Raw genomic sequence first — 16,692 nt, forward strand, 5'->3', positions numbered from 1 at the left:
GGAGCATTGACTGGTCTTCCAGAGGACCAGGGTTCAATTCCCAGCAACCACATGCAGCTCACAACTGTCTGTAACTCCAAGATTTGACACCCTCACATAGGCATATATATAGGCAAAGCACCAATGAACATAAAAAAAAAAGAAAGAAAACCAATGTATAGAATGGCCATTTCTATTACTGTTGTGGCCTGGGCTGTTTGGGCCTTCAGGATGCTGACCACAGGAGGGCTTTCTCCACAGCACAGAGCTCACTGAACACTCTTCTCAAACGTCAGACCACATGCCAGTCAAACAGCTGACAGATTCCTGTTTCATCAAAATGACCTGATGGTGGCTACCACCCACATGTCCTCACCTGTTCCAGTAATGTGCTTATTTGAAGCTGGGCCCACAGCACAAAAAGAGTCATGCAGGGCACAAGAATACATACCTTTCCCGGCTAGCGGTAATGACTGTTCTATCCAGAACTGGTTTCTCACAAGTGGTGCCTGCCTGGAAGTCATCTCAATTCATGTTCTGGCCAGATTAGTGACAGCTACTCCCTGAGACTAGCCTGTTCTTTAAAAGGTGATATTTAAAATGAATGTGCCAGTCTCATTGGGTGAGGAGGAGAGAGGGAAGAATGGAGGTTGCTGCTTTAAAATGGCCCATTCTAGACAGCTAGTAAGTTCTGGGTGGAGGACCAGGAGTGCACATTTTACTAAGCACCTGCAGATGCTTCTTGTGCTTCTCTGTTGAAGGTGAGAGCATGAAACCTGTCAACTCCTTTCTGGCTTCTTACCACCTGCAGCTGAGTACACATTCTAGAAAGAATGTGTTCAGCACGGGCACCCAGGACCGACAAAATGGGTTGGGTCAGTGGTTAAAGGCATCTGCCACGAAAACTGCTGCCTCAAGTTCAATACCCAAAACTCAAAATGGTAGGAGGAGTCTTGAAAGTTTTCCTTTGACCTCCATACATATTCCATGGTGTGTGCTCTCTCTCTCTCCTCTCTCTCTCTCTCTCTCTCTCTCTCTCTCTCTCTCTCTCTCTCTCTCTCTCTCTCTCGGCATGTATACATACACACACACACACACATACACCATGGCATGTACACACACACACCATGGCATGTACACACACACACACACACACACACACACACACCATGGCATGTACACACACACACCATGGCATGTACACACACACACACACACACACCATGGCATGTACACACACACACACACACACACACCCTTGTTTCACATTTCTAAAAGATCAGGGCAGACACTTACATGTGTCAAACAAAATTTATTCTTCTTAGACATTACAAGTAGGTGATAGAAAATTCTTTTATTTAAAAAGAATTGCATATAGTGAATATTTTCTCTCTAAAAGACTTCCGAACACTCACAAAGTTGTACCAGAACAAGAAACAGATTGATTTCCCCTACTATATTATGTATCTCAACTTTCTTCATATGTTGCCACACAAGGGAAGAAAATGATCTTCCTTGAACTTGGGAAGGAAGACGTAAACCACTATAGTGGACCAGGTTCAAGAGTCCAGCTCAATTTGTTTCCAGGTCTTGGAAGAACTTCTCTTGTACTGTTCCAGTTCCTAAAACAAAGATCTGCATTACTTTAAGGAAAAACAAAACAACACGTAATTTCAAGCAAGCACTTGCTAGCAACAACAGTACATAGAGCCTTTCGTCTGTCATTTGCAAGGCTTCTTGTTAATTACTGAGAGTGATTGTACTAAACACTCATTTCTATAAAAAGAGCCTCCAGAGTTCTGGACAGACTAAGCAATACTCAGAGACAAATTCAGTAAGGTTTCAGACAAAATTACCTACTAAACAGAATATACAAGTCACCTCCAACTAGCAAAACAAGGGCATTTATACTTCAAGAATATAAAACTATTTGAAAGTGATGTTCAGTTCTTTCCAAAAGTTTGTTTGAAGTTAGCAAATTATCAATATTTGAGATTTAGCTGTCCTTCCATAAGTGATTCTGCTCTTAGAAATGTTATCATGCAAGGGCTGGAGAGAGGGCTCAGTTGCCAAGAGCACAAGCTGCTTTTCTAGAGTACTTGGGTTCGATTCCAAGCATCGCATGGCGTCTCACACCCATCTAGAACTCCAGTTCCAGGGGATCCAATGCCCTCTTCTGATCTCTGCATACATGTAGTACAGACATACAAGTAGGTGAACAACCACACACATAAAATAATAATTTTAAAAAGAGCAATTTGTCATACTGACCTCGGTGTGGTAGCACATGTCTGTAAGGCCAGCAGTGGAAAGGCTGAGACAGAGGATCTTAAATTTGAGGTCAGCCTGGGCTTCACAGTAAGACCCTAGGACTGAGGTGTAGCTCAGTGGTAAAGTGTTTGCCTAGCAATGGGTTTCACCCCATCACGGAAAAGACAAAATCAGGTATGGTGGCATATTTGCCTTCATTTCTAGTACCTGGGAGGCAAAGGCAGCAGAAGTCAGACTGGCCTACATAGTGAATTCCAGGGCCACACAGTGAGACCCTGGAAAACAAAACAAAACAAAAAACAAAAACAAAAAACCAAGCAAACAAACAACAACAACAAAAAAATTTCTATAAAGTAAAAAGTTTTGTTTTTGTCTTTTAGTTTTTAGAGACAAGGTCTCATTATGCAGCTCTGGCTGTCCTGGAATTTGCTCTGTAGACCAGGCTGACCTCCAATTCATAGAGATCCACTTGCCTCTGCCTGCCCAGTGCTAGGATTAAAGGCGAGCACCACTTCCTCCTTTCTTAAAACAGAAACTAACAGACTTGGGCTTTGGAGCTAACTCAGTGGGTAAGAGAGCTTGTACTGCAAGCTTAAAATCTGAGTTCAAATCCCTACACCATGCAGAAAGAAAGAAATAGAGAAAGAGAGAGAGAGAGAGAGAGAGAGAGAGAGAGAGAGAGAGAGAGAGAGAGAGAGAGAGAGAGAGAGAGAGAGAGAGATAGTGAAGCAGGCAGGGTGTGAACAGCCAGAGATGTTCCTGCAATGTCTGCACAGCTGAAAACAGCTGTCTGTAGAAGGGACTGATTAGGGGGATGAGTGTTCATTTGTACTCAGCCTGGCGGCAGCTAAGAAGAATCAATGGTAGACACATGTGCCCCATAATAAGAGCAACAGTAGAAGGAAGATGGGTCTTCCATTGTCTCCTTCCTAGACCTCCACTTTAACATACGTCAATTTCACAGACAGGAGCCTTCACAGGGGATCACCCCGGGGCAGCTTCTGTGCCGGGCACTGTCTAAGCAACTGTACAAAGTCTATCACTATTCTGGATAAACAAAAATGGTTGCTCTGCAAGATAAGCTGAGCAGTGTCCACTGGCTGAGGTTATTAGCGTTCACAAATTATCTTCACAGTTATTCTTCAAGCTATTAAAACTGAACTGCTGAAGAGTTTCAAAGCTGCATGTATACTTTAGAATGCTTTTCTAGTGATAACTGCAAAGAAGACTTCAGTTTGCTTTATGTCTGAATGACACCACCCACCTACCAGTTATTTTCCACTTATGCTATTAAAGGTTAACTAATAAAAAGTAGGTGACTGGGTGTGGTGGCACTCACCCTTACTCCAAGACCCCGGGAGGCAAAGGGATTTCCATGAGTTTGAGGTCAGCCTGGCCAACTCAGTGAGTTCCAGGCCAGTCAGACTACACAGCTAGACCTTGTCTCAAAACAACAAAAAAGATTCATAAAAATAAAGTGATATTGCAAGCTTTGTCTTTAACTGGAAATGGTCAATAATTTTTTTTTTTATCAAGATCTAGGTGAGGACATTGCTTTGCAGGTCTTTGTTGGCTGTGGTATAGAATCGTCTTACAACAGTCAAAGAACGGGGCTGGTCACCTGGCCACGCCCAAAGCAAGATGAAGAGGCTGCTTCCCCGGCCCACCCCTACCTACCCCAACTCTCTTAAGAACCCTGAAGGCTCTCAAGACACACAGTCTATGGTTTTATGAAACTGCAATTATATAATATGATATAAAAATATTACAATGGCATCTTCAGCAAAGGAGAGTAACATCTTTGTTCTCTAACCATGAGATAGGTGTGTCAGTGTGCTTAGTTAAATTATAGCCCTAGGAGCAAGTGGATTGTTTCATAGTGGGTAGCTGTGGCTAAGCAAGAGGACCTTAAAAGTGAAAGCAATTATTTACCTAAACCTCCCCTCCCCAGCCCTGGACTCCGTTTTTTAAAGACAGAGTCTTGCTATGTTGCCCTGGCTAGCCTGTAACTCCTATGCAGACCTCAGCCTCCCCAGTGCTGGGATTAGAGTCATGCATCTGGCTTTTTGGAACCCATTCTCTTTGGATATCCTGGATATAGTGGGGGAAGGCCTTGGTCTTTCCTTGGAGCAACGTGCCTTACCCTCTCTGAGGAGTGGATGGGGGTGGGGTAGGAGTGAAGGTAGAAGGAATGGGAGGAGGGAAGGGAGTGGGAGCTGCGATTGGCATGTAAAATGAAAAAAAAAGTTTGTTTTCTTTTTTAATAAAATAAAAAATTACTGAAAGTTCAAAAATAAAAAAATAAAATCATGCATCACCACGACCACATTCCCCTTTTATCCTCTTTTAACAACAATATTGAAAAGAGGTAGACAGATGGAGCAAACATTTTTCATATTCAGATTCCCTAAAATCAGGAGTGTATATGTTAGTTGAAATAAACCCTTCTCTTCCCCAAGTTTCTGTGGTCATGGTGTCTTATGACAGCATAGCTTGGCCTTCGGATCTGTCTTGATCTTAGTCCTTTCTGACACAGGCAAGTCCTATAACCTGTGAAGCCAGCCCATACTGATCAGAGGTTGGGGACCATAGCATTCCTGCAGCTGGGGTCTTTCCTTGATAGCACTCTTTTCTCTTATTGCTCAAAGGTCTCTGTCTGTCAGACCTCACATTAAGTCCTTGAGCTTTAAGTTACACCTGCATATGTGTCCATACAGCAGTCCATCCCTGAGGGAAGCCAGGGCAGGAGCTCAAGTAGGGCAGGAGCTGATGCAGAGGACATGGAGGAGTGCTGCTACCCATGGCTTGCTCAGTCTGCTTTCTTGTTGCACCCAAGACAACTAGCACAGAAGTGACACTGCCCAAAATGGGCAGGGCCCCCCAAAACAATCACTAATTAATAAAATGCCCTACAGGCCTGCCTACAGCCTGAATTTACGAAGACATTTTTCTATTGTGGTTCTCTCTCTCTCTCTCTCTCTCTCTCTCTCTCTCTCTCTCTCTCTCTCTCTCTCTCTCTCTCAGATGACTAGTGTGTGTGAAATTGTCATAAAACCAGGTAGCACACTGGCATATTCATGTATTTCCTCTATGAGGTGAGTTGCAGGACTGTCTGCTCAAGGGCAGTCTGAGCTACCGAATGAGACTGTCAAAAAATTTTGTTTTGAATAGCAACCATAAAAGAAGTATTTTATCACAGAGCTTTCTCATGAGGCATTGTGAGATGTGGTGGTGAGGATGTGGTGATGAGGATGTGGTGATGGTGAGATGTGGTGATGAGGATGTGGTGATGAGGATGTGGTGATGAGGATGTGGTGATGAGGATGTGGTGATGAGGATGTGGTGATGAGGATGTGGTGGTGATGAGGATGGGGTGGTGATGAGGATGTGGGTGATGAGGATGTGGTGATGAGGATGTGGTGGTGATGAGGATGTGGTGGTGATGAGGATGTGGTTTGATGAGGATGTGGTGGTGATGAGGATGTGGTGGTGAGGATGTGGTGGTGAGGATGTGGTGATGAGGATGTGGTGGTGAGATGTGGTGGTGAGGATGTGGTGATGAGATGTGGTGATGAGGATTGTGGTGGTGATGAGGATGTGGTGATGAGGATGTGGTGGTGGTGATGAGGATGTGGTGGTGATGAGGATGTGGTGATGAGGATGTGGTGGTGAGGCTGTGGTGATGAGGATGTGGTGGTGGTGAGGATGTGGTGATGAGGATGTGGTGGTGAGATGTGGTGGTGAGGATGTGGTGATGAGATGTGGTGATGAGGATGTGGTGATGAGGATGTGGTGGTGATGAGGATGTGGTGGTGAGGATTGTGGTGATGAGGATGTGGTGGTGAGGATGTGGTGGTGATGAGGATGTGGTGATGAGATGTGGTAGTGGGGTACCCATCACTTCACTGGGACTATTTATAAGGGAGGCGATTCCTCAGTGGCAGTTGTGTGTTTTTGGTGGACCAGAATGGAAGTCATGAGCATGCTGCTCCATCCTAAAAGTGCTCTGCTCCAATTTCACTGTAAATGCTTCAAGGCTGTGAATGCCACTTTCTGCTCCAGACTAATATAATCTGGGTGCTAACAAAGGGTGTTGGGGGTAGAGAAGGAGCCAAGAGAAGATCAAGTCCTATCTCTTGTAGGTGCAGAGCTAGCTCTCCACTCATAGGCAACAGCACTATAACTTAATGATCCAGGACGTCATCTGTCTCCCTCAGAAAAGCCAGGCTGAGCCAGTGCTGGGTCAGAGTTATGTCAGCCACAATCAGTTCACCCTGCAGTAAGAGCTGCAGGTTGCTTCTAGCAGTGATGTGCCCAGATGGAATTGTGGAAAATCCTATGTGCAGATTTAAGACAGAAGTAGCTGAGCTCTTCTTTTAAATGAATTCAGTGCCAACTCAGATCTGAGGACCACAATGGCATTTTCAAGGAAAGATTGCTACCCAGCAATCAACAATCATTAACAAAATAAAGGACAATATGAAGACAGAAATATAGACAACTGGTTAGATTTTCACGAAAACCTCATACCTTTAGATTCTCTATCATTTTTCTATCTGTCAGTCTATGTATGTATGTATGTATGTATGTATGTATGTATGTATGTATGTATATATTTAACTACCTGCCTACCTACCCATGGTCTATTTTTATAAAATATGTTGTCCTATTGCAGATATAGCATCCAGAATGAAAAGGCAACCATGGGAAAGTCTCAGGAATATCCTTGTCAGGTTCAATGACTCCCATCTTTCTTTTCTTTTCTTTTCTTTCTTTCTTTCTTTCTTTCTTTCTTTCTTTCTTTCTTTCTTTCTTTCTTTCTTTCTTCCTTCCTTCCTTCCTGTCTGTCTTTCTATGTATCCATCCATCCATCCATCCATCCATCCATCTATCTGGTCTCACTTTATGGCTCAGGCTGGTCTCAAACTTGCAAGCCTCCCGCTGAAGCCTCTAGAGTGTGGGATGAACTTTTGTTTTAAGATGTCCCAGTAAATCTGGCAGTGACTATCTTGGCCATTAAAAAATTCAGGTGTATATGTGAATGTTTAGAGAGTGTTAAGAATCTCCTAAATTAATTTTGAGAGCATTGCCACTTTGTATATCAGCACACAGTTGAAAACAACTTAAGCTTCTGAAATTCCTTCATGGAAAACATGAAAAAATATTCAAATTCAATTTGTGTCTGTTTGTTTTGTTTTTCGGACAGGGTCTCACACTGTGTAGCTTTGGCTGTCCTTCAACTCACATAGATCCACCTGCCTCTGCTGCCCAGCTTTAATAGGGGAAAAAGGATCTCAGAATGTCAAACTTTAGAATCAGTTATCAATAAATCAAGCATCAAATGGTAATCATTATGGTACCTTTACAGCAAAAGCACAAATTAGATAAAGAGTCAAAGTGTGTAGCCTGAGATTAATGTAGCTTATCTACCAGAACAACACAAATTAAATTGGCTTTTAGGCAAAATGGAGATATTATATTTTTTTATGTAAGTTAATAAAAAAAAAACCTTCCATCAAGGGATTCTAGCCATTCCGACGTGCTAACTAAATACAAGACTCGGGGAGAAAGCTGCGGTGCAGTGTGCTTCTCTTCCACTTTCACTCACAGTGAACTCAGAGAAGACTCCAAAGTGTAAATTCAGAGTTCAGAATACGTCAGCGCATTACTAACGCCTGCGCATGTGACCTTAGCAAAGTAGTCACGATGCAGCAGAAACAGATAATGACAGTTAATAATCGACTTGAACACTAATTAGGAAATGACCTCAAGTAATCTCTCCAGCCAAGGTTCATGTACAAGGGTTACATCAGTGCATTTGATTGTCTCGACCTCATGTTTTATGCTTTGCTATAGCTACAAAGCCATTTAAATATTCATAGCATATTTTCAAGTTGTCTAGAATATGTTTAAATAAAACACTTGCTTACTTAATTTTAGGACCTCTTAGAGTAAAGGGTGAGTGCTAGGAAAAATGCCCTGCTCACCAGTCCCAGTAGGCAGGTGTCTCCAAATAACCCTTCCAACAGCGTGGCTGCCTGAGTCACAAAGTTCTGCAAACCCGCCCAGATAGGGTCATGCTTCCAGTTTGCAGAGTGTGCTATACGAACGTGTCCTCATCCAAAGACAGATAGTGTGACACCTCATTCTATCACTGTGAAAGTAGATCTGGCAGAAATCTATGTCCGGTAACTGTGCCATGGTGAATTCACCAACGCTCACACTCTTATTTAACATTTGCATACAGAAATGGGGCTACCCTGGCATGTCCACTTCTAGGCACTTCCTGCAGACATCCTAGAGTCTGTCAGGTATGCCTATGTACCTTGGCCTGAATGGGTAGAGTCCTTAACTGGACAAAGTAATTCTCCCAGGGCAAGGAAAGTATACTACGTCTGACAACAGAATAGAAAACAAACACTTGCAAAGACTCTCACAAATAAGAGAACCATAAGAGCGTCTCTCCAGCAGCAGGGTGGGGGCCACACCTATTTTGACATTAGAAAACTGGGAAGTTAGAAAAGGGCTTTTAAGCATTTACATTGTCTCTGGGTGGTGGAATGGCAGGTTTCTTTAATGGCATATCAGAGTTTTTCTACAGAGATGTAATACTTAAATAATTCTGAAAGTAAGAAAAAGTTAGAGAAATGTATGAATTTCTCAATGTATGCCATATTTTGGTGAAACTGAGTTTTGGGAAATACCTGATCCTTCTGAACTCTCATCTCATCAACTTCGCTTTCTGCGTACTGTGGATCCCGGGCAGGGTCCTGGATCGCCTTCAGTGTGCTGATACTCTGAAATCGGAATTCTGCAAGTCATTTCATGCCCATAACCCACACTGCAATGACCACCCTCTGTCTGAGGGCCCAAGCTCTGTCAGCCTGGCACTGTGAGCGTTTCTGCTCTCATCAGACTCTTGGAAATCCACCCTGGACACACGTGTCGTGTTGTGCCCCCCCCCCCGCCCCCCCGTCAGATGTCTCTCCCCTAAAAACAAAGCCAGAGAGCTTTGTTTGAAGGAGGACAGAGGCCGCGTCTTACTCAGCTTTTAACCTCCATGGTGCTTTGTTTACAACAGTCTCCACAAACACTTCCTCATTTAGGAACATGAGAAATAGAAACAGCTGTCATGGCAGAACCCTGGTGGCACTTCGGTCACAGCTGACTGGAGCTTTCCAGCAAAGGGAAATACACACCTTTGGGGGGAAGAGCTTTTCATACACCTTTTTCCACAGCTCCATTGGTGAGTGGGCCTGAAGCTTTCCAATGTCACTATCAGGAACAGGAGGGGATCCTAAAATTGAAAGTTTTACCCCAAATGACTACAGAGGTTAAATTATTGTAAACTATTAATAAAACAGATGCCATTTACTAAAGTACAAATCTTAGGTCACTCATTTTCCATCTCCACGTTACAGACACCTGATGTGGGATTCCCCTCTGTATGCTGTGAATACCACTGGTTAATAAAGAACTTCTTTGGACCTATAGCAGGGCAGAACTTAGCTAGGCAGAAAAAACTAAACTGAATGCTGGGAGAAGGAAGGCAGAGTGAGGGAAAGCCATGGAACCGCCGCCGCCAGAGACAGATATGCTGAAACCTTGCCGGTAGGCCACAAGCCTCGTGATAAAATATAAAACAATGGAGATGGGTTAATTTTAGATGTAAGAGCTAGCTAGCAATGTGTTTAAGTAATTGGCCAAGCAGTGATTTAATTAGTACAGTTTCTGTGTGGTTATTTTGGGAGTCTGGGTGGCCGAGAAATAAACAAGCAGAGGGCAGCCAGGAACACACTAGCAGCCTCTTCCTACAGACACCATTAAAATTATGCCTGCCTAGGCTGTTGCGCTGGCAGAGGCAGTAGGAGGTAACGGGTGAGCTCTAGCTCATTTTCCACGCCTTGCACTGGTTAGTCCCAGATCTTGATGTTTACACTTGTGTTGCAGATGTCAGGCAGCAGCACCAACTGCTTTATGGAAAGCTGATCACAGCACAGAGGTTCACTCTAGTCGATAGTGAACTGCCATTTAAGCACAGCTATATTTTACAATCTTAGGAAACACTCCAAATATCAACTAGAACTGTGGGCAGCAGGTACACTAAAAACCCACTAAACTACATGGAATTCAAGGTAATACAGACTGGCAGACTCTTCTACATGTGTGTAAATGCAGAGTGCTGGAAAGATGTGAGATAAACTTCCTACACACACACACACACAGAAGATTCAGCTTCTTCTAGTACTGGAATTGTACCAAGGACCCCATTCATGCTAGGTGCTAAAATGGTGCTAGCTCTACCATTTTAGTGAGGAAATATATTTATATCTTGAATATTTATATTACTTTGAAAAATTTAAAAAAATCAGTCACTTTCTGGCAATTTTAATCTATAACCAGAGACTTTCTTTTTTTAATTTATTAAAAATTTTATTAAAAATTTCCACCTCCTCCTCTCCTCCCATTTCCCTCCCCCTCCCCCCCCACTTCCCCTCCCTCTCCAGTCCAAAGAGCAGTCAGGGTTCCCTGCCCTGTGGGAAGTCCAAGGTCCTCCCCCCTCCATCCAGGTCTAGGAAGGTGAGCATCCAAACAGACTAGGCTCCCACAAAGCCAGTACATGCAGCAGGATCAAAACCCAGTGCCATTGTCCTTGGCTTCTCAGTCAGCCCTCACTGACCACCACGTTCACAGAGTCCGGTTTGAACCAGAGACTTTCTAACATCTTTATTGTCTCCCAAATGTTCAAGTGTTGATCTTCAAGGGCTTCCTGACCAGCTTGGTGATAAGATGATGACACTGATCCTAGGAACTGAACTTGGGTCCTTTGGAAGAGTAGCACGTAGTCTTAATTGCTGAGCCATATCTCAGCCCCAGATCTGTGATTTTTAAATTCAATGGTTAGCAAGCCTTTTCTGGTGAGCTAGTCTTACAAACGGAAGAACTCCTTCAGCATTATCTATCAGCACATGATTCTCACAGACAGAAGAATTCCATCAACATTATCAGTATCCTAGTCGCACAGATGGGAAACCCCACCAGCACTCTCTATCAGTGCACCATTCTCACAGATGGAAGTCTGTCCGCACAGATGCTCAGTGCTCCTGAAATGAAGCAGGCACCACTGAAAAAAGATGCCAGTCTGTCTCCACGGCCATCCATTAAGCAACACCACCCCACTCTTTGCTAAGGCCTCTACATTTGAAGCCATGTTACCTTAGCTCCTAGGTGTAACAGAGGATAGCACCAGCCTGATGTCATATGAAAAATCAAACCATACCCAAGGGTCTAAAGAGTTGCTAGGTCCCAAGAGTTTCACAAAGGAAACAGCTTTCTTGGTCAGATAAGGGGCTTGATAACTAGACTATGGAATGGGTGAGAAAATACAACTCAACAGCAAGGCAAAGTGCTTGCTCTTGTCCTTCCCTTAAATTTTAAAAGAGCTTCTTGCTATACAGTCCAATCTGACTGGCCTTGAGTTTAAAGCAATTCCCCTGCCTCAGTCTCCAGAGTGCTAGGATTATAGGTGGGATATACCACCACACTCAACTAGAAAACTGTCTTATAATGAAAAATTAAGGCATAGCCAATGGTTCTCAGTTTATCCTACCGCTTCAACCCCACATAGTTGGGCATTAGTCGCAGCGTGCTCTGAAGTCCCCCGACTACCCTGTACTCCTTATTTCTTCTAAACTTTGGCACCAGAACTTAAAAGTGCATTTTTAGAGTAGGATAGAGATCAGAAATCTGTCTCCCATGGAGTGCCACTCTCTCTGTCACAAATATGTCAATGTGTTGCAAGCTACATCAATTCTAAGTATACAAATAAATACATATGAAATAACTGCCAGAAAATGAAGCCAGAGATGGTGGTGTGCTGGATACCAAGAAATCAGGAAGACAAAATCAATAAGTAATTTAAAAAGAATAAGCAATATTAATAAGTTCACCAACCTATTTGACATAAAGAGTCCAATCCTGCTGTGATAAACAGTGGTTTATTCTGATCCACACATATTGATTTGCTGTATGGCAAAGAAAAAGATTCTAATTTAGTTCACCAATCGAATCTGCTGCTACACTCTGCTGTAAACACAGGGCCAGGTCTTCTAAGTCGCTGATGAGAGCATTGACCCAGGTGGCGCAGGGAGCACTGATTGGCAGACTCCCACCGCTGTCCAAACCAAGGGAAAGTGCAAGGCAAAAAGACAGATGCTAAACCTCCAACTCCACTGAAACTTAACAGAAGAAAATCATAACAAAAGGAACGCCAAGGAGATGGAAGGGAAGATGTAAATAAATCAGAGGGTGATAATAATTGGGAAATATCTAAGGGTACCTCTTATCAACACCAAATGCCAGCTGGTTGATAACGCCACGCATTTTCAGTAACAGAGCTTCTGATTTGCTGGTGAACTGTACAACAAACAGGAGACCCAGTTATACTGTGTTCTATGATCTCTGGAACAGGTAAAAATTTGGTTCTGAACAAGCATGAATAGCGAGAGAACTACAATTTCTTTGCCTCAAAACACATTTGGGAAGACAAAACAGGAGCTGAATAAAAGAATCTTGATAAACCTGCCTCATTACTAAGTTCCTGAGTGCACAATGCAGAAAGGACTCCTGTGAGCACACTAATCATTTCACCTACTCCAGTGGTCAATTTGCACATCTGTATTTGCCTGAAATGTGTGTGTGGTGTGACACCAGCACTCCTGATTAGAAAACACCAAAAGCAACTGTGTACCTGCAGGTGACTGCCACCACCAAGGAAGTCGCGCGGCAGCTGCAGGCGGGACAGTCACGCTGAGGTCCCTGAAGTGACTTTTTAGCTTCTTTTTTGAATTGCCTGCAGAGCCTGAGAAAAGAATTACTGAATACTCTCATGGGTGAACTATAAGAGGATCAAACCAGAGCCTCTTGGGAGACCACAGGGATGTGGCTTCTGTTGATAACTAGGTTCTCACACTGTGTGGATCCAGGAGGCATGGCTCCTCTACTAACTGTTAAGTCAGGGGTGGCCTTCTAAAGACCAAGCCATTCAGAGGCAAAGGGAACAGCTGAGATGTACAAAGTGATAGGGGTGGGGACCTTAAACTAGAATGAATTATATTGACAGAGCAAAGATATAAACTCTGATTCCCACGGCAGATCCACAAGATCACGTTAATTCTGGCACAAGAAAAGGCTCACAGGGGAAGTAGTCAAGAGGGGCACTGGGGTACAAAGATCAGATACAGTCATCTAAATCAAAGGATTAGAGCAACGATAATGCTTATCGTATGGTATTTAAAAATAGGAAAATTTTAATAAAATATGATTGTTTTGCTTAATTTTACTATATAATTATATACTTATTATAATATATTAATATATTATTATTGATTTAGACTGTGTAATTTTGTAATACTTTATTCGTATGTGAATATAACCACAAATATGTTTCACAAGATGTAGGGGTGGGAGAACATTAGGAGCTTTCTCACTAACCCCTCCAATGCTACCTCTCACCCCCCCCCCCCACGGCTGTGGACCTCCTCTCGAATCCGCTCAGTACTAGTGACACCTCACCCTCACCCAGAGCAACTCGTCCCATCTTCAGATAATGTTCATGTAAGAACGTTCCTTTCTATTGATTAGTACTAAGGTATTAGTATTAGAACATTCCTCTCTATTGATTAGTACTAAGTGTTAGAACGATCTTCTCTATTGATTATTTTAAAAACTGTAAAAACATTTTCCAAATCATCGTGTCAACTGACATACAGGCAGACAGAGCTCAGGCTAAAAAGGCAGCGAGAACACATAATGAAATGTATTTGGAAAGCTCTAAATGCATATAAATTGAAAATATAGAGAATACATGGTACTTTCAGCCATGAAAACGAAGGGCTTGACCATGCTGCCTGAACATTCTCTGAGTGCTTTAATCTAGAGGAAGGGAGACCATTAAATATTTATTCAAATACTAAGATAGCTTCATTTTTGTTATTTGAAACAAAGTTTCATTATATAGGCTTGCAAAAGGTAGTATTATTTTAAATCCTAAAATTAATCATTTCCTTCCTTCCTTCCTTCCTTCCTTCCTTCCTTCCTTCCTTCCTTTCCTCCTTCTTTCCTTTCTTTTGTTTTGTTTCTCTGAGACAAGGTTTCTTTGTGTAATCCTGCTTGTCCTGGAACTCACTCTGTAGACCAGGCTCGTCTCAAACTCACAAAGATCTGCCTGCCTCTGACTAAGTATCACCACCTGACAATTTTTTAAAAAAATAATTTATATTTAGTGCATAGGTATTTTGCCTGCAAGTATATCTGTATAAGTGTGTCAGATCCCCTAGAATTGGAGCTATAGACAGTTGTGAGCTGCCATGTAGGTACTGAGAACTGAACTTACGTACTTTGGAAGAGCAGCCAGTGCTCTTAACTATTGAACTATCTCTCCAGCTCTACCTTTCAACTGTACATTTTAAGTTTGCCTAGCAAAAGTAGTTCAGAAATTAAGGTAGTATTTTTTTTTTTAGCAAAACGATTATATATTTTATCTTTTATATAAAGGATAACCAGCAAAATCTAGCCCTACTAGAGAAGATAATTATAACTCTCAACTTTCGGTTTGGTTTGTCTTATTATGTAGCTCAGGCCGGCTTGTACTTGGGTGTCTCCTAACTCAGCCTCCTGAGTGTGTCCAGCTGTCGCGACCATTTACCAACTAGCTCCATGTTTCAGGCCATACACTGAGCCCTCTACACATCCCTTCTGCTGCTCCTCATAAGAACATTATGAAGGGGCTGGAGAGATGGCTCAGAGGTTAAGAGCAGTGGCTGCTCTTCCAAAGGTCCTGAGTTTAATTCACAGCAACCACATGGTGGCTCACAACTATCTGTAATGAGATCTGGTGCTCTCTTCTGGCCTGCAATCATAATACAGGCAGAACACTATATAAAATAAATAACTCTTTTAAAAAAAAAACCTTATGAAGAAGGCACCATTTCCATCTCCTTTCACCTGAGAGGACGGGGAAGCTTAAGTGACCTGCTGGAATCATGTGGTTAATAAGTGGTCACACTGACATGGAGTTGAGGCAGCATGGCTTCAAAATTCATGATTTTGGTTTGTTTTTTTTTTTTGTTTCTTTTTCTTTTCTTCTTTTTTTAAATATCTTTTTCTTTTCTTTTTTTTTGAGACAGGGTTTCTCTGTAATATCCTGGCTGTCCTGGAACTCACTCTGTAGACCAGGTTGACCTCGAACTCACAGAGATCCACCTGCCTCTGCCTCCCAAGTACTGGGATTAAAGGTTTATCTTTCCACCACCTGGCCCAAAATGCATGATTTTACCCTCCACAACATCATTTCTTTTATATAAAAACAACATCTTATTATAGTTTTTTCCCATTTCCTTTTGAGGGAATATAGATTCTAATTCTTAAGAGGGAAAAATGAGAATGAGCGAATACAGCAATCTACCTCTGTAAGCTTGCCTAGCCTTATAGATAGAGACAAGCAACGAGGGGAGGAGAAGCCATAAGCAGAGTGTGCTCTGTGAACACCCTGCCTAACGGTCTGCAGGACCGGGACTTTGGTAGTGGGAAAGGAAAGAGGACAAAAGGTGACAGTAGGTGCATCTGTTATCACATCTGGGGAAGGACTGACCATCAATGAGGCTCCGTAATAATGCGCAACAAACCGGAGTGTCTTGCATATCACCTTTCTCTTCTCAGGATCAAAATCCTGTAGAAAAAAATGGTTAAAAGGGAAAATAAGCCGAGAGATCTCCACAGCTCACTCAGGGAGAAACACATTATTTATCTTTAAGCCCCCACCCTGAGGAGTTGGGCTAGGTCACCTCCGCGTCCATGTCTACAGAGACTGAACAAGGCTGAAGCCTCCTACTGCCACAGCTATCAGATCTGTTTAAATGCTTGGCTTAAGAGAATCCAGATATAAGCCCGCATTTTATCCTGCGGAATACCCAAAGGATTCTCTGACAAGCCAAGATAAGAAGAAACTAATTTCCTACTTTCTTCAATTTAAAGTTGGGAAGTAAATCTTATCCCTCAGCGGTTAAAGATTTGTTTTCTAAGTCTTCAGCCTTGTCCCTGTTCTAACCATTGTACTTACTTCTTTGACTTACTGGACCTTAATTTCTAAAATCCTTAAGATAGGTGTCTCTGAGCCTGTCCCTTCCACAGTTATTGTTCTTACTTCATCATTTTGATTTCTCCCCTACAAAGCATAGCCATTCATGCCCAATGAACAGCTAAAATGGGAGTACTTACCTGAAAGATATCATATTTACTTCCAATTATGACCAGGGGTATTGGAAACGGGTCAATTAATTCACGATCCTGTTAATAAATATACTTTGTTGATTATAGTTGTTTATTGCTATGCCCTCAGGAATTTATATTTACTTAAAAAAACACCACCACCAGTTTTGGTCT

The 16,692-nt window shown here is 42.5% G+C and overlaps 1 protein-coding gene across 2 annotated transcripts in view; it reads right to left on the reverse strand.

The window, feature by feature from the left end:
• Positions 1–1,271: 1,271 nt before the first annotated feature.
• The window catches only part of Dync2li1 (dynein cytoplasmic 2 light intermediate chain 1), a 36,590-nt gene continuing 21,169 nt past the window's right edge, over positions 1,272–16,692 (reverse strand). The window contains exons 7-13 of one of the 2 annotated variants that reach the window (XM_038319084.2): positions 16,528–16,596; positions 15,902–15,979; positions 12,590–12,666; positions 12,205–12,275; positions 9,450–9,547; positions 8,955–9,047; positions 1,272–1,601 (exon numbers count right to left, since the gene is read on the reverse strand). In XM_038319084.2, coding sequence (XP_038175012.1) covers positions 1,539–1,601; positions 8,955–9,047; positions 9,450–9,547; positions 12,205–12,275; positions 12,590–12,666; positions 15,902–15,979; positions 16,528–16,596 — 549 coding nt within the window. In that variant the 3' untranslated portion in view covers positions 1,272–1,538. The other variant, XM_038319085.1, reaches the window with a different exon arrangement.

Source organism: Arvicola amphibius, chromosome 2 (genome assembly GCF_903992535.2).
Source record: "Arvicola amphibius chromosome 2, mArvAmp1.2, whole genome shotgun sequence".
Taxonomy (NCBI): Eukaryota; Metazoa; Chordata; class Mammalia; order Rodentia; family Cricetidae; genus Arvicola; species Arvicola amphibius.